Source organism: Mycena indigotica, assembly GCF_014461135.1.
Source record: "Mycena indigotica strain 171206Taipei chromosome Unknown Mind.scaff0006, whole genome shotgun sequence".
NCBI classification, from domain to species: domain Eukaryota; kingdom Fungi; phylum Basidiomycota; class Agaricomycetes; order Agaricales; family Mycenaceae; genus Mycena; species Mycena indigotica.
Genome location: NW_023503005.1, coordinates 2,591,610 through 2,606,868, shown reverse-complemented (window position 1 = coordinate 2,606,868; position 15,259 = coordinate 2,591,610). Strand labels below are relative to the sequence as shown.

Genomic DNA, 15,259 nt, shown 5'->3' with positions numbered 1-15,259 from the left:
GATCCTTGGCCTCAGCACATGATGACCGAATGACCCCGCAGTCATCAGGCGCAACAGATGCGGGGAAAGCATTTGACGTCAGCTGAGCCGGATTCGGTCGAGTGATCAAGTTTTATATACGGTTCTTGCTCTCAACCTCTATCAAGCCATGCCTTCAATATCCGCCCACAACACTCCAGATGCTCAGCGCATCTTCGACGAAATCCACCACGCATTCGAGCTTTCCAGCGAATCTCTTATTCAACTCACTGGCCAGTTCTTGCATGAATTCAAGGTCGGATTGAGTGGGTACAACCATGCTATGGCCATGATGTGAGTGGAATCGATACTCTCCGACCTTATATGAACATATCGCAGCCCTTCCTTCGTTACCGGAGTGCCCGATGGCACAGAAACCGGGTCAGTCAGCTCTACTTCTCTTAGATGTCTGGTTCTCATTCGATCTCAGGACTTTCCTGGCATTGGATCTTGGTGGAACGAACATGTAAGACTACCGCATATACTACTTGAACCCCTCCAGCTAAGGGTGCATCAGGCGCGTCTGTGAGGTTGTCTTGAAGGGCGACACAACCTTCAGCCTTCGCCAGCAAAAGTACAAAGTTTCTGACGCGCTCAAAACGGGGGAGGCAGCCGTTCTGTTCGGTGCGCTACTCAGACGTTTACGTTCCGCGTCTTTCTCATTCATTCTGTCTGTAGATTACCTCGCAGACTCAGTTGATGCTTTCCTGACATCAAATCCGCCAAGCGACGCTCCCGGATCTCATGAACTTGAGTCCACACCTGATGTTGTCCATCTTGGGCTAACCTTCTCATTTCCCGTCGAGCAAACCGCCCTCAACTCAGGCAAAATTCTCACCTGGACCAAGGGATTCTCGGCCAAGCATGCGATCGGTAACGATGTGGTCAAATTATTACAAGACGCGTTCGACAGGAAGCATATGCATGTGAAGTGTGTGGCCCTGGTTAACGACGTGAGTCTTGCTTGTTCCTTGTCCCCGTTTAACACCGCTTATGGATGAAGACGGTCGGTGCCCTTCTGTCTCGTGCTTATACTGCTGGCGGTTGCACACTTGGAGCAATATTCGGGACCGGTACGAATGGTGCCTATGTCGAAGACATCGGTGCGATAGAACCGTCTGTTTACTACGAACTTTCCCCGCTCAGAATTCTTTGCCAGCAAACATCAAGAAGTTGGCCAACGATCCAGCGGCGGCAAATGGCGGCGTTATGATTGTCAACACCGAATGGGGTGCTTTCAACAACTCACGCTCGCATTTGCCGTCGACCCCCTTCGATAACGCGCTTGACCGCCTGAGCATAAACCCGAGCTTCCAGGCTTTTGAAAAAATGATCAGCGGCATGTATCTTGGTGCGTCTTATCTAATCGCCAGCACCAGATAATCAAACCCCTATCGTCTCAGGCGAAGTAACACGAAACATTCTTCTGTCTCTTGTTGATGCTGCCCCCAAATCGCTCCTGTTCGGTGGGAAGACCACAGCAGCCCTGAATGCACAATGGGGACTTGACACCAGCGTCATGAGCGCTGTAGAAGAAGCTTGGGAAGGCGGCGATGGGGAGGCAACACCCTGGCAAAATACTGCTCCTCAGCTATCTTTGTTCGAGGATGTCGAAAAACTAGATGCCAACGTCGCCACCCGTCTCAATCGTGTACGCGATGTCATTGCAAAGGAGCTTGGCTTCTCCGTAGATGCAGTCTCACTACGAGATGCTGAGGTAAGGTCCGGAGTTCTGTTCGGTCGCTCTTGCTGACGAGACTGCCAGATTGTCCGATGGGCATCATCGATGGTCGCCCGTCGTGCCGCCCTGTTGAGCGGAGTCGCAGTTGGCACTGTTCTTATCCAAACTGGACGTGGCGTTCTCTCTGGTCAAGAGGGGCAACCGACCAAGAATGAACCCAAGATCGGTGTTGGTGTCGATGGAAGGTTCGTTTGAGCATTTTACTATTTGCGGAGACACGCTTACGGTTCTCTCCAGTTTGATTCAGTTCTATCCACACTTTGAAGAGACCTTGCGGGAGTCTCTTCGTATCGTGGTTGGAGCTGATGTTGAAAAGCGGGTTGAAATCGGTCTGGCCAAGGACGGCAGTGGAGTCGGAGGTAAGGGACAACCTCGGTCATGTCTCTTTGCTCAAAGTCTCGTTTCTTTTTTCAGCTGCACTGTGCGCGTTACAAGCGGTTAAGCAAGCGTAAGATCTTACTAATTGTACCCAGTAAATGTAACATTTAAGGCTATGTATGACATAGATGTTGTTTGCGGTCATTATCCATTCACGTGGGTGAGATATTATTACAGCTACGTAGAGCTCGAAACTACTTGGAACTAAGAATAGATTCATATGCCTGGCTGACTTTGTTCCAGTTGAGGACACTCCAAAACTCGCGTAACCACGCTTCCTTCCCCCAAACCCCATATCCAGCTGATAGCCAGGCGTGTTCATGAACAGACACGCAAAAGAGAGGATACAATACCTCCCCAATATGTAAAGCTGCTGCAGTGCTTTTGGGTTTCACGACAAGTTCACGAGCGGCTTCGGTTGGCCCATGGATACTGGCCGGTTGGGCCATGAAGTTTGGCTTGTCCTCCTCGCTGGATTGTCGAAGCCGCGCACTTGTGTGCATGAATCGCATCTGGTAAGATGGTGCTGGTTTGGGAGGAGGAGGGGTTCGTTCGTTCTCTTCCTTTTCTAGTTCTGCCATTGCTTGCTGTGACTCGGCAGTGAGGATCGTTTTTGAGAGTAGTCTGGGGTTAATGAGGTCAGGTATCGTCCCTTTCCCGTCGACACCCCAGTTGGATAGGTATTTCCGAGTGAATTGCCTGGTGGGATCCCACGTATATGGGCTAGTTGATGGCTGGCGGTGCCATAGTGTTGGATGGTCTTCGGCCATGTAGGTGCGTGACCGCACGAGCAGGGTCCCGGGCCCGAAGGTGGGGATAACAGACGTGCTTCCATATTTGTCGGTAACAAACCAGACATAGCCAGACGTGAACATTCCCATCCCAGCAGCGGAGAAGGCGGATTTGAGCTGGTCGACGCCCCCGTGGTCTGAGCGGATCTGACGCGCCAGGTTGGTGGTGATGGCGTTTTCACTGGACATAACAGGGTCGGGAGTCTGGTCGCGAACGTGAGATGGGTTGGAAGAAACAAAAAACGCGTACTAGATTTCCCAAGAAGAAACTATTGTTGAGGGCAAGGCTTGCATAGTTGAATGCAAGCGTTTTATGGCGGTGGGGAGCCGTACTAATGACAGTTTGTGTTACAGAGAAGCCATCTTCTTCAGTGTCTGAACGAGTTTATTGAGATGGAGATGGACCAGACTAGAGGAAGAACTCACGGCGCACTTCATCCGTTAGCCTTGCCAACAAGCCAAGTTGGTACTCGACAGCAACAGTCTCAAGAGCAGCAGGTGGAAGAAAGTTGCCCAGGCCAGCTTTTATGTCGTAAGGAAGGGGGAGCGGGAGGTGGTCAAACTGCCCCGAGACGCCACGACTACCGGATGGCAGCAAGGAACGGCGAGCGTGAAGGAGGGAAGGTCGCGAACGACATAGGAAGTTCATCGACGTGAAAGAATTTTGGGAGGCACGTGACTCCACGTTATGCCTCCCAAATCCACACCAGCGCAGACTTCCGCACCTGCTTCGTGAGTCTATCTCAGCCCTTCTGAGCGTCCCATTGAGGCGTTCCTGCAGGACGAACGCCTTGCAAACATTATGGCAGGCGTACAACGACCAGACTTCCAACCGTCTTAAATTCATCGACTCCTTCCTCATATTCCTTATGCTTTCGGGCATCGTCCAATTCCTTTACTGTGTTCTGGTCACCACATATCCGTACAACGCGTTCCTAGCGGGGTAAACGGTTTCCGTTCATTGTCTTCGTATATTAACCCGCTCCAGCTTCTCGAGTACTGTTGGTCAATTCGTCCTAACTGCATCCCTTCGTTCCCAAGTGAATCCCGAAAACAAAAACGAGTTCAAGGAAGTGTCTCCAGAAAGGTGAGTTATTAGCAATCATTGTTTCCCAAGCGTGGCTCAACCCCAAACCAGAGCTTTCGCTGATTTCGCACTGGGCTCTATCGTGCTTCACTTCTTCGTATTCAATTTCCTCGGATGATATATAAAATTACAATGGATGGTGGCAAAAGACAGAGAAGTGACGTTCATCGTGTTCGCTCGAAAGAAGTAGACCGCCCACATACGACAACCGCGAAGTCGAATGCGTACTCGCCTGCAGTTTGATGAGACAAATTATATTAATAAGAGCCTGCAACGCACCAAACTCGAGATATGAGCGGAGCAGTTCTATTTGTCCGTAAAATGAGCGCTAAAAGCGGTGAAGCAGCAACTTAACGCACGACGAATGTCCTTATTTGGGACTTGTGAGAGTTTGGGAGTGAGTCCAGTATTGCGCTTCAGTCCAGCAAGGAAGACACTGATAAGCACCGCATCAATCCCTAGATGCACTGGACCTTTGTGAGTCGTTGGAAGATAGGATGGTTGAGACGCGCACCGAGTTTGCCGAGCATGATGGGAGACAAGAAGACAGAAAGTAGTTGCTGCTTAGTCACATAGACGCCGCTCGCCACGTAAACGACGTGGCTAAACACTTGCTGCCAGATGACTACATACCAAGCTTCAACAACTTGGCGGTACTCCCTGTCAATGCAGAAGACGCGTCGTCCACTTAATATCTTCGATTTCCTGTAACGAGTACTGTGGTTCCCGGTGACTGTGCAATCGCCCGATGAGGCGGTAATCGCAGTTTCCTGTTGTCCCATATTGCTCAGCACCTCCGGTATTGGCCGGAAATAGTTCATTAGGGTATTTACCATCATTGTACGAAAAAAATTAAGGTATCCGCCCTGATTTGCTCAACCGGTGCAGTGACCGAGTTGACGAGTTGTGTAATATTTTGATTGAAACTGTGAATCTCAGCAATCTGGAGCCCAGAGCTGGATATTTGGGTCTCCAAATCCATCTATAGGCCTATAAAGGAGGTTAGAGCCTTCGAAACATTTCCCCCGCAGGGTAGTCGTTGTTTGGTGAGCGATTTGGGAGGTTTGTGACGCTGTGTCACACGACCATCAAATCTAGTCGCAGCTCTAGATAGCAGGCAGCAAGTGAGTTGTCCTTATTCTTTGTATATGAGAGGACTTCTAATAGTAGTCTGCACCTTTATTGCCCTCCCAGTGGAGACCAAACCATCAGGGTACCCAATATTGAGAGTTTCAATCAAAATATTACACAACTCGTCAACTCGGTCACTGCACCGGTTGAGCAAATCAGGGCGGATACCTTAATTTTTTTCGTACAATGATGGTAAATACCCTAAAGAACTATTTCCGGCCAATACCGGAGGTGCTGAGCAATATGGGACAACAGGAAACTGCGATTACCGCCTCATCGGGCGATTGCACAGTCACCGGGAACCACAGTAGCTTGGGTCTGTTGCTGAGGACAGGACCAAGTCACACTGGTGTCACAAAAATTGCCTCCTACCACGACCCTCCTCTGTGCCACCACCATGTCCGACCCACCTGCTTCGATTTCACGACCGCCTTCTCCCCCTATCACGCTTAAAAATCCGTTTTCTGCGTCCTTTGAGCGCTTCAGAAGAGAAGAAGCTGCCGACTGGGCTGGCGCGTTTACCCTGCTGGACACGGTCGAAACCTACTTCGACTCTCATGTCGATCTCCTACAACGCAAGCTCCAGAAGCACAGCGATAGACTAAAGAAGGACCTGATGTCGAGAGCGGAAGAGTTCAAAATCAAAGACTTTTCTGGAGATCAACTTGCGGAGAACTTCGAGCGAGAGTTTAAGGGCTTCAAGATAAAGGTACGCGTGCTACAATCCATTTTTTTCGTGTATCTCATCCTCCCATCTATTTAGCTCCAAGCTAGGATGACGAAACTCTCGACCTCCTGGCAGTCTGCCAAGGTTGTGAGGACACGCGAAAAAGTGTCTTTCTTCTTTGGCGTCATGTCTCTCGTGTTCTCTGCTTTATTATTTGGTCTCGCACCCCAGTGCGTCTTGACTTCAACTCTGAGCTGAGTTTCCGCTCACAACGTTCTCTAGATGGGTACACATTGCCTACACTATACTTGGATCATACCTCTTACCTTATCGTGCCTACACCTACAAGAAGAAGGCGTGGCATTATTTCTTATTCGACCTGTGCTACTATGTCAACATTCTCAACTTCATATACTTGTGGGGTCTGCCAGGGAGTCCGGCGCTGTTTACCGCCTGTTATTGCCTTTCACATGGGTCTTTGGCAAGCGCCGTGATAACATGGCGAAACAGCCTTGTCTTCCATGACCAAGATAAAGTCACCTCTCTATTCATCCACATCTATCCTGCATTTACTTTTACCGTCATTCGGTCCGTCCTCCTTTGAAACCGTTTTCCTCAGCTTATTTGCTTTTTCAGGCACTTTTACCCCGGTGCAGATCAGCGGTTCCCCGCTCTCCTCGAACTTCCGCATCTCAATCCACTTCGAGCCCTTCTTCTGAGCGGCGTTATCTGTATGGCCGTCACCTGCACTGTGACCTTTGACTGAATATGATTCCCCAGATCTCAGTTGGCAACTTTTATATTGGAAGGTATGAGACCAATCTCACCAGAACTACAACTCTTTCTAATTCCCTCAGTTCGTCTTGGTCAACCGCCGTACAAAGATTGAGTCGGGACAACGGATGACATCGTTCTCTTTCCTCCTGAATGACAAACGTGGTGCGATCGGTCGCTCATTGTCTGCCATTCCGCCGGCTTACCGGCTCATGGTGTTCATGTTTGGCCAATTGGGTGAGTCTATAATCTAGGATACGAACGTTTGACTAAACACCAACACAAGTATATGCGGTTTTAACAGAGGCCCCTGCTGTGTACCTGCTCTATGATAGCCCAAAAGCCAGTGGCGCTTTTCTCATTATCATCCTTGGCGTCAGTGTTTGGAATGGCGGAGGTTTCTACATCGAAGTATTTGGTCGCAAGTTAGTGCTGCAGCTTTTATGACCGCGCACCCATCTGACACGGCGTTAGATTCGAACGTGAACTAGAAGCCCTGCGCAAGGAACTTGCTGAATCAAATGCTCGCTTATCGAGTGGACGATCCAGCCCAACGGACATCACCCCGGCTCTGAGTCGAGGGCCAAGCTCAGACGCACTGAGTGCACTGAATGACCTTTCGTCACCAGAAAACTCCCCGCCATTGATGATGAACTCCAAGACTCTACTTCCTGAGGATTCCTCGACGTCAACCCTCGACATGAATGGGGAAACCAAGAAGAATCAATGAGGATCATGAATTTGTACGACCCGCCGACGACTTACACTTCTTACGACTGTGGTCTTTAGTACTTAGTTATTGAGCTTTGCTTCTTGCTATAACACCATCTAGTTAACGCGAATGTACCCATGAATTGTATCATATACCACCTGTACAATCGTTTGATTTTTCAAAGGACACGGTTGACCCTCGAATCCATCCGTTAAAAACACCGGTCTCCCCCATGAGATGGTCCTTGGCTTGTTGATATTCGTGCATCGTCAGCTTGATGCTGCGCAGGGAAGTTGGTTGGGCGCTGTCGTGGGTAAGTGAGGGATGAAAGTCGAGGTTGGACGGCCTACGCATCGGATGTCAACCCACAAAGCTGCAGTGTATCATTGTAAAGCTTGAGCATTGCTCTACGGCACACGATAGGTCTAGTATACCCTTCATTCAACAAATGCAAGAAATTGCAAACGAGAGAGAGAGAGAAAAACGAACAGCGACTTCTCGTCCAACCGCCGATTGGGGGACACACCGCGCTTGAATCCGTTGATGATCACTTGAGGTGCCTTTATCGAGTCCGCAATCCAGAAAAGGGCTAAACATCAGCATATATTCGTGAGGACTAAGGCAAACGAACAATCATTACATGAAGCGGCGACCTCTGGTGTCATCGAGCGGGAGTGAACGAAGGGGATGCGAGTGAAATGAATTGCGGGTGGGTGGAAGGAGTACAGGTCACTCGCTGTTGGTTCTGCGATCAGCAACCAGAGGGTTCAAGATGCTCGAGCTAACCGCTGACACTCGCCATCCGTCTTAACAATGCCCTTTCGCAGTCGTCCCTCACGGTCTTTGTTATTTCTTCGTTGATATTTTCGGCAGCCAAATCAAGGCCAACGATGATCTCGTTGACATATAACGGCGCGGAGAAAAACCGAGCGCCAAGTGCTCCTTGTATGCCCAAGAACGACCAGGCCGCAATCTTGTCACTGCAGGACATAGAAGCAGTGGTCGGCGCATCGGCCCTCGCCGGCTTGGTGCGGAGAATGCCGACAAGAGCGTAGTTGTCCCTTCCACGCGACACAACTGGGGTGACAGCAGCACCGTTCTTGCTTTTTTCTTTTAGGGCGGCCATTTCGGCATCTTGCGTCGAAGAAAGGAGCCCCATCGAACAGTCTCCGCATGGTACAGTGGAGACATAGAATCCTATTCTGACGCCGGCATGCATTGTGTACGAGTGTTGGTGGTCGCATTGCAGCCATTCAGACTTGAAATTGGAGACGGAGTTCATTCTCCCAATTTCTTCAAAGAGCCATCGAATCGCGCCTCTCCTGGCTAGAATTTCCGCGTGCGAGTCGTGGAGAGCCTCTTCGATTGGCAGCTTATTCGCAGCCAGACATTTAGTGCCTGTAGCAAGGGAGATGATGTTGAAGCCGAGATCTGAAGTCAGATAGAAAGCGGCCAGTATGGTCCATTGGCGTGGGGGAGGCTTGTAACGAAGTGTAGAGTACAAGTGGAGGATGCAGTCGATGATTTCGTTGTGAGATGACATGATCGGAATGACGTCAGCCGATGATGAGTACAAGTTGGTATCTGATTACTCAAAACCATACGAAGGCCCCAACATCTCATTCGGTGCAACAGCAGACTCATCCTCGAGCAATTTGGCCGATTCAACCCCAGCAATCGGGAGTCTGAGCCTCTTCCCATCAAATTCCACGTGACTGGGAAGAATACCGGCCTGCATACAGGCCGTTCCCTGATCCCACCAAATATGTTCTACTTTGTGTTTGAATTTTTTGGTTATAGTATGTTGGCCACTACTCACCATGATAAAGTCGATCTCCACGGATGTTGATTACCCCCAGCATCGGGATCGCAAGCTTTCTGCCTGTGGGAGGTACACCAGGGAGCAGCCAGTCAATCTGCTTGTCGTGTGTGCAGTGGAAGATGAACTCATCTGAGTCGAAGTGTCAAACCAGAATATGATGCACATGACGTTAGGACGCACCAACGACGCGATCAGAGCCAACTGTGCGTGATATCGATTGCAGGCGAGTGTCCTTGGGGTTGCTCGAAGCAGTTTAGGCTAGGACGAACAAGTTCAAAAGCACCAACTTGAAGATGAAATGGTCTCTAGGTTCTTTTAATAAAACTGACATACCAAGGCTTAGAAATTACAAACCGATAAAAGGCAGAAAGTTGTTTGCGTCCGATACCTCCTGCCAGCTAGTCCCGATTAGATTGACTACTCAGAAGATAGATGTGCGAACTAGCCGTAGGAACATGGTTGACATACGGCTCCGCCTGAAGGCATATCAACAGCTTGAAATTTGGGCAGTTAAGGTGGCTAGTACATACCACCATAGTGCCCATAGTCAGTGCTACGCTGCGAACTTCGAACTCAAAATAGGTATGCTCTTCCCATATGGCTTCTAAGTCAAAAACTGTTGCTACTGGTCAAACAAGGAGTATATGGGAAAACGCCGCGACGAACATGGTCCACCAAGGTACTTCTTGATGTGCACACTAGCTTTGCTATGGGCAATAGATGCGGCAGAGGAATGGAAGACGACCGATTGAGGCAAAGCAAAAGACGGGTGTTGAGCGTCAACTTTGAAAATGGTGATATCCGGGGTGGTGGCAGTCAGATTCTCGGTTGTAGATGGCACAAAGATGATGGTTGGAATGGTGGAAACGACTTGTGAAGGTTGTTGATGACCGTAGATGACGAGAGACACAATTCGATTGTCGCTCTTGATTGCTGAGAGGACTTGTGGTAAAACTTCCAGGTCGTATACTTAGTATGGTCAGCAACATTTTTTATGCCGTGACTGAAGCTTACCCACAACAGCGAATTTATCTGCTGTGTCGAGTTCCTTAAGCTGAAGTAGGCTATTTGTGGCCGTCTCAAAATCATCTTCGAGCTTCTCTTGACCATTGCTGATTATCTAGAAAAACGGACAACAGTTGGGGGAGGCGAGATGATTCAAGGACCAATGTACTCCTGCAACACAAAATCCTTCTTCGGCCCACTTCTGTAGAGGACGAGGGTCCAATGACATGCGTTCCAGGTTTGAAGTCGAATTCAAGCGACCTTCCGGTGGGAGGAACATGATTAGGCCGGGACCTGTACCACGTCGAGTGAGCGGAGGTTGCAAGGTAATAGTCCCTGAGAGGAAGGCAGGAGGAGCCGAAGGTAGTGCAACCGGCTGCTCAGCTGGAGAGTTTGGGTCGTACACCTCAGGCGGAGCCATCGTGGTAGTTTGGTGTTATCTTTACGCGATCACGTGCATCATATCCGGAAGGGCTCATAACTTCACGAAGTAGAAACAACATCGCATAGTGGAGACAGTACGATGACTGGACGAAGCCGTACATTGGTGGATTGTTGAATGTGTCAGAACTAAGTCATAGCAGAGCAGAAAGGTTGAAACAGGATGCCGAGTGACGGTTAACTTGTCGTTTTCCGGATCCGGGATGAGTAGTAAAGGTACACAGTGTTTTCGGTTGGTTGCGGACGATTAGGCCGTGGAGGACTGGTTCAGTAGCCAGTTAAGAGGGATGCTCGTGGAACGGGCTTGAAAAAGGTGAGTTGGACCACAACGAACTCAGAAGGAAGACGGTATCTGCCGCTATAAGATGGTCTATGCCGCAAAGAACACCCTTTGCAAGCGGCTCCAGCCAACATTGTGGTGGTTGTAGCCAGAAAAACAAGTGTGACATCACTGATCAATTCCTTGCCCATGGCCATCGACGGACTCATCATCCTCGATAATTCGGGGTCAGTGCACATTCATGTCAACTTCACCACCCACTGACGTTGTAAAGGCGAGCAATAATTCAATCCGGCTTTCGTTCCAAACCTCTAGCGTACCCACTTCTCCACATCGATGCTTTCAACACCGCAGTCGCCAAGTCTCGTCGAGCAGGAGATATAGAGCCCGTCATATACGTCCCAGCATATAATGTTGCAGAGTCTCCGAGTGCCTGCTGTCATGTTGAATGCGCCGATATAAGGATACTCTGTCCAGTCAGTGACGATGGTGAGGGTCTTTCGTTTGCAACGACCGTTCTCATCCAACTTGTCCAGGGGATCCACTTTTTGCATTTTCGTTCATTCGAACCTTCGTCGACATTCTCTACGAGTACTTTGGCACGCCTTCTGCTGCCACACTGAAAGATAATTTTGACGTCGTTTATCAAGTCTGTGAGCAACCCGTTGCAACTTCGTTAATCAACTGACTTGGAGTCCGCATAGCTGCTCGAAGAGACCCTGGACTCGAGTGGTCAACCACTTACGACATCCCCAAATGCATTGAGGGACATAGTTCTGCCTCCGTCCCTCTTATCCAAACTGTTGAGCGTCGCCGGTGCCAATCTTACATCTGCAATCAACGCAGGCTCGAGTATTGGCGGTCCATTCTCGTCACCGATACCGTGGCGTAAGGCCGGCTTGCGGTATACGAGTAACGAGATTTACTTTGACATGGTGGAGGACCTAAAAGCGATTGTCAACAAGTGAGTCCAAGCATCATTAGATAACTCCTCAACGAGCATTCCACCAGACACGGAACTACGCTCAGCAGCAGTGTCTGGGGTCGGATGGAAACTAACTGCAAACTCTCTGGAACCCCCGATTGTCTGTTGAGTTTCACCAATCCTCATGTCATCACGGATTGCGCCTTTCACCCATGTGTGCGGCTACAACGTTGGAAGAGAGACAGCTCTTTGTCATTTGTCCCCCCGGATGGCCATTTTACTTTGGCAGAATACCGTTTCACACCGAGCGCCTCAGCAACCACTGCACGATTCACGAATCCCAACGCACCAACCGTCTCATCGAGAGAGAATATTCCGCTTCCCTTTCTTGTCAAAGCGAATGTCGAGTTCGCCGAGTCGAGCGGTATGCATATCATAGGTCATCATGTTTCGCTCATCCTTTTTTTTCTTCTAGTCTCCTTCGAGTTCAAGTTGACTTCACGTATGCCATCGCACACACTCGATAATGTTGTCGTGGAGATGTTCCTCGGCGATGGGGCAACGGGTGTCAAGGGTTCAACAAGCCGCGGCGATGGCGGCAATGCTGGCCTGAGAGGAAGCGATGGATCTAATTCAGTGACGGGGTCTTGGACCTTCGACTCGCGAAAAACGGTTTGGTGCTTCGATCTTTGCATTACATCATCATCTCAAGCGATTGGTACAGGCTGTGCGCTGGGAAATCTCCCAAGCACTTCCTTCAAGCGTCTGGTTACTCCGCGGATCGTATAGCTGCTTGTGTGTTTGCCGCCCTCCAAAAATATACGGGTTGATTTTTATTTTTCTATTCATAGGAATGGGGTGCCACGACCCGCCCATGCTCTCCAAATTCGCTTTGATATTGCCTCGTATACGTTTTCGGCGCTCAAAGTCGACCAGCTCAAGGTTACTGGGGAGAACTACAAACCATATAAGGGCGTGAGAGGTCGTTCATCTGGTAGTATTGAATGGCGGTGGTAGTATGAAGACTGATTGGATTGGATTGAAATACAAATGTGAGTTAGATGGGGGTCATCAGCCTGTTCGTATAATGCCAGCGTTAACGAGCTTCATGATCTTTTCACGAATCATGGGGTTCTGCATGTGGTCCTGGAGGGCACCGGGATTTCCCTGCGCTTGCTGGAGAATTTGTTGCATTATGGGATCACCCATGATTTGAGCAACCTCTGGGTCACGCATTGCCCGTTCCAGCGTTTGCTCTTGTGTCTCTTCCCCGCGCTGAGCGTACAAAGCCTGTTGACACTTCATTTCCTGGTCAGCAATTTCTTTCGTGTGCTTGTGCTCCGGGTCGTGATTTCGTGCTTCTTGGACTGCTTCAATTGCCTTCGTATATTCGCGCATAGAATAGAGGATCGTTGACTTTCGGATGTAGGCCTTGGCTGCCGGAGATCGTCAGACAATATTTTAGACCGAAAGAAAAAGAAAAGGATGTACTGAATTCAGAATCGACTTTGATAGCTTCGTTGACATCCTTCAGAGCTTCTGGGAACGCGACCAGCTTCATGTAGGCAGCTGCTCGGTTGTTGTAGCCCCTGGCATCGCTAGGGTCTCGCTTGATACTTTCGCTGTAGCTTTTGACCGCGCTCGCGAAATCACCGCTCTTGAATTGAACATTGCCCTCCTCCCGAGCGGTAGCGCTCTTGGCGGGGTCGATGTAGGCGGCTTTGTCAGCTTCTGCCTTTTGTCGTTCAGTGTCACGTAGTTTGTTGAGCACATCGGGAGTTCGATGCTCGGATAACGACTTTTGGAAGTATTTCACCGCGGACTCCAGGTCGTTCTTCTTCTGGAACGCAGACCCGACACGACCGTAAGCCTTGGCAATCAGCTTGTAGTCCGCCCTCAGCGATCGTCCCTCGTCAACCGCCTTCTCACATGTCTCGATGGCCTTATCATATTCCCCTTGCTCGAAATAAACAGCTGTTGTTCGTTAGCACAATATGGCTTTCAATGAGAAGGGAATTCAATACCGCCAAGATTTGTCAGGAAGGTTATGTCTTTTGGCCAGAGATCCCAAGCTTTCGAGAATTGGGTAGCAGCTTCTGCGAAGTCCCGTTTCTTGTAGGCCTCGCTGCCCAATTTCTTTGCCGCCTCAGCATCCCGCTTTGCCGCTGCCTCTTCCTGGTCTTCTTCCGTCATTTCGACATCTTCGGCTGGTTCTGGAGGTGGCGGTGCTGGTTTGGAAGTTGAGGCCGTCGGGGGTGGCGCAGAGGGCTTCGCGGGAGGAGGAGAAGTTGACATGCCAGGTGGAAGTTCATCAGAGCCTTCAGGTCGCGTAAAGCCCTGCATGTCGATGCCCATTAAAGCACCGAGGACATCGATCATTCTTGGGTCTTGCATCGCGCTAACGCAGTTTCCGTCAGTGTTTGATTAGACAAGGAAGCTAATGCTCACGAATCTGCGAGCCCTGGGTTCTGTTGTATCATTTGAAGCTGAGAACATTGTCACTCAACCGTTCTGGATGGAGGTTCGTATTTACTTTCTGAACGAAGGCAGGATCTGCCAAATGTTTCTGAGTACGTGAGTTGGCAGCCAGTTTGCCAAACAGATTAGGATCGGAGAACATCTTTCCGAACCCAGTGGCCTCTTCCCGTGCGTCGAGGGCTATATAATGTTATTGTCTCGAAGTCATCAACTGATCACCACGTACCTTTCGCGTCCTGGACCTCTTTCAGCCCTTTCCGGAGCGCGGGACTATCCTCTAGCTTCAAACCCTCCTCATAGGCGACAATTGCCTCGTCAAATCTCCTGGAACCATGCAACGCAGCGCCTTTCCTTGCGAAACCCTTCGACCATGTTGGATTCACCGAAACACACTGGCAAACGGCGATTAAGAGGACAGTTTGATTAACTGCTTTCCTGCGGACTTACCGACTCTGCATCCTTGAGGGCCTCTGCCCAGTTCTTTTTACCGGCGTAGCAAGCACTACGATTGGAGTACAGGACGTGGTTTTTTGGATCGAGGGCGATACCCTGAGAGAAGAGATCGATAGCCTTGTCGTAGTCCTTGGCCGCAAACGCTTTGTTGCCAAGGTCTTTAAGTTCTGCAGCCTGCGCTTGATGTGTTTATTATGCATTGCTCCAGAAAAACGCGGTGTACGCACGCTAGCCATGGAGGAAAGAGCTAAAGACGGGATATCGAAAGTCTCGAACTTTCCTCGATCACGTGTGCATTTCTCCAGACCCTTTCAATTCGGTCAACAGAAATGGGTTATATCGTCATTATTTTGCTTCTTACTCAGGCGTTCGGGCTGCTCCCGACTCCCATGCGCCATTTATTTGAATTGGCGCGTCCCACCGCGACATCATGATGGCACTAGAGACTGGAAATTGCCTACATTCCCAATAGCGAAGGGTTCTTCTTCCCTCTGCGTACTTTGCGGGTATTTAATTTCGCTTGGGTTATAAGCTTTGCTCAATACTTCTGGAGGGT

General features: G+C 49.8%; 9 protein-coding genes across 9 annotated transcripts; 4 read left to right on the top strand and 5 right to left on the bottom strand.

Moving 5' to 3' along the window:
* Nucleotides 1-148: 148 nt before the first annotated feature.
* On the top strand, nucleotides 149-2,211 carry MIND_00726000 (Phosphotransferase; the record flags this gene model as incomplete). Its single annotated transcript, XM_037363961.1, has 11 exons — nucleotides 149-312; nucleotides 358-399; nucleotides 449-484; nucleotides 536-642; nucleotides 697-971; nucleotides 1,022-1,121; nucleotides 1,178-1,369; nucleotides 1,422-1,735; nucleotides 1,784-1,944; nucleotides 1,997-2,118; nucleotides 2,174-2,211. 11 exons carry the CDS (start codon nucleotides 149-151, stop codon nucleotides 2,209-2,211), a joined length of 1,551 nt encoding a protein of 516 aa, XP_037219605.1.
* Nucleotides 2,212-2,331: 120 nt separating this feature from the next.
* MIND_00725900 (Manganese superoxide dismutase) lies at nucleotides 2,332-3,577 on the bottom strand (the record flags this gene model as incomplete). The annotated part of the gene is made up of 3 exons (XM_037363960.1): nucleotides 2,332-3,132; nucleotides 3,179-3,303; nucleotides 3,355-3,577. The coding sequence occupies 3 exons, from the start codon at nucleotides 3,575-3,577 to the stop codon at nucleotides 2,332-2,334; spliced, it is 1,149 nt and encodes a 382-aa protein (XP_037219604.1).
* Nucleotides 3,578-3,616: 39 nt separating this feature from the next.
* On the top strand, nucleotides 3,617-4,133 carry MIND_00725800 (Dolichyl-diphosphooligosaccharide--protein glycosyltransferase subunit OST2; the record flags this gene model as incomplete). The annotated part of the gene is made up of 4 exons (XM_037363959.1): nucleotides 3,617-3,660; nucleotides 3,710-3,871; nucleotides 3,917-4,015; nucleotides 4,067-4,133. 4 exons carry the CDS (start codon nucleotides 3,617-3,619, stop codon nucleotides 4,131-4,133), a joined length of 372 nt encoding a protein of 123 aa, XP_037219603.1.
* Nucleotides 4,134-4,179: 46 nt separating this feature from the next.
* MIND_00725700 (uncharacterized protein) lies at nucleotides 4,180-4,854 on the bottom strand (the record flags this gene model as incomplete). Its single annotated transcript, XM_037363958.1, has 5 exons — nucleotides 4,180-4,247; nucleotides 4,295-4,321; nucleotides 4,375-4,482; nucleotides 4,530-4,785; nucleotides 4,849-4,854. 5 exons carry the CDS (start codon nucleotides 4,852-4,854, stop codon nucleotides 4,180-4,182), a joined length of 465 nt encoding a protein of 154 aa, XP_037219602.1.
* Nucleotides 4,855-5,543: 689 nt separating this feature from the next.
* Nucleotides 5,544-7,317, top strand: MIND_00725600 (uncharacterized protein; the record flags this gene model as incomplete). The annotated part of the gene is made up of 8 exons (XM_037363957.1): nucleotides 5,544-5,855; nucleotides 5,910-6,043; nucleotides 6,096-6,401; nucleotides 6,450-6,544; nucleotides 6,594-6,622; nucleotides 6,671-6,824; nucleotides 6,874-7,012; nucleotides 7,062-7,317. 8 exons carry the CDS (start codon nucleotides 5,544-5,546, stop codon nucleotides 7,315-7,317), a joined length of 1,425 nt encoding a protein of 474 aa, XP_037219601.1.
* Nucleotides 7,318-7,446: 129 nt separating this feature from the next.
* On the bottom strand, nucleotides 7,447-8,842 carry MIND_00725500 (tRNA-specific adenosine deaminase 1-like; the record flags this gene model as incomplete). The annotated part of the gene is made up of 5 exons (XM_037363956.1): nucleotides 7,447-7,603; nucleotides 7,650-7,724; nucleotides 7,789-7,888; nucleotides 7,931-8,035; nucleotides 8,086-8,842. The coding sequence occupies 5 exons, from the start codon at nucleotides 8,840-8,842 to the stop codon at nucleotides 7,447-7,449; spliced, it is 1,194 nt and encodes a 397-aa protein (XP_037219600.1).
* Nucleotides 8,843-8,887: 45 nt separating this feature from the next.
* On the bottom strand, nucleotides 8,888-10,547 carry MIND_00725400 (uncharacterized protein; the record flags this gene model as incomplete). The annotated part of the gene is made up of 10 exons (XM_037363955.1): nucleotides 8,888-9,069; nucleotides 9,119-9,250; nucleotides 9,302-9,363; nucleotides 9,409-9,426; nucleotides 9,476-9,519; nucleotides 9,568-9,597; nucleotides 9,652-9,737; nucleotides 9,788-10,090; nucleotides 10,136-10,241; nucleotides 10,296-10,547. The coding sequence occupies 10 exons, from the start codon at nucleotides 10,545-10,547 to the stop codon at nucleotides 8,888-8,890; spliced, it is 1,215 nt and encodes a 404-aa protein (XP_037219599.1).
* Nucleotides 10,548-11,036: 489 nt separating this feature from the next.
* MIND_00725300 (MHD domain-containing protein) lies at nucleotides 11,037-12,789 on the top strand (the record flags this gene model as incomplete). Its single annotated transcript, XM_037363954.1, has 8 exons — nucleotides 11,037-11,074; nucleotides 11,122-11,336; nucleotides 11,384-11,496; nucleotides 11,552-11,811; nucleotides 11,859-12,196; nucleotides 12,248-12,444; nucleotides 12,497-12,567; nucleotides 12,624-12,789. 8 exons carry the CDS (start codon nucleotides 11,037-11,039, stop codon nucleotides 12,787-12,789), a joined length of 1,398 nt encoding a protein of 465 aa, XP_037219598.1.
* Nucleotides 12,790-12,843: 54 nt separating this feature from the next.
* MIND_00725200 (Activator of Hsp70 and Hsp90 chaperones) lies at nucleotides 12,844-14,939 on the bottom strand (the record flags this gene model as incomplete). The annotated part of the gene is made up of 8 exons (XM_037363953.1): nucleotides 12,844-13,208; nucleotides 13,264-13,746; nucleotides 13,797-14,170; nucleotides 14,221-14,258; nucleotides 14,306-14,430; nucleotides 14,477-14,642; nucleotides 14,698-14,877; nucleotides 14,931-14,939. 8 exons carry the CDS (start codon nucleotides 14,937-14,939, stop codon nucleotides 12,844-12,846), a joined length of 1,740 nt encoding a protein of 579 aa, XP_037219597.1.
* Between the last annotated feature and the right edge of the window lie 320 nt (nucleotides 14,940-15,259).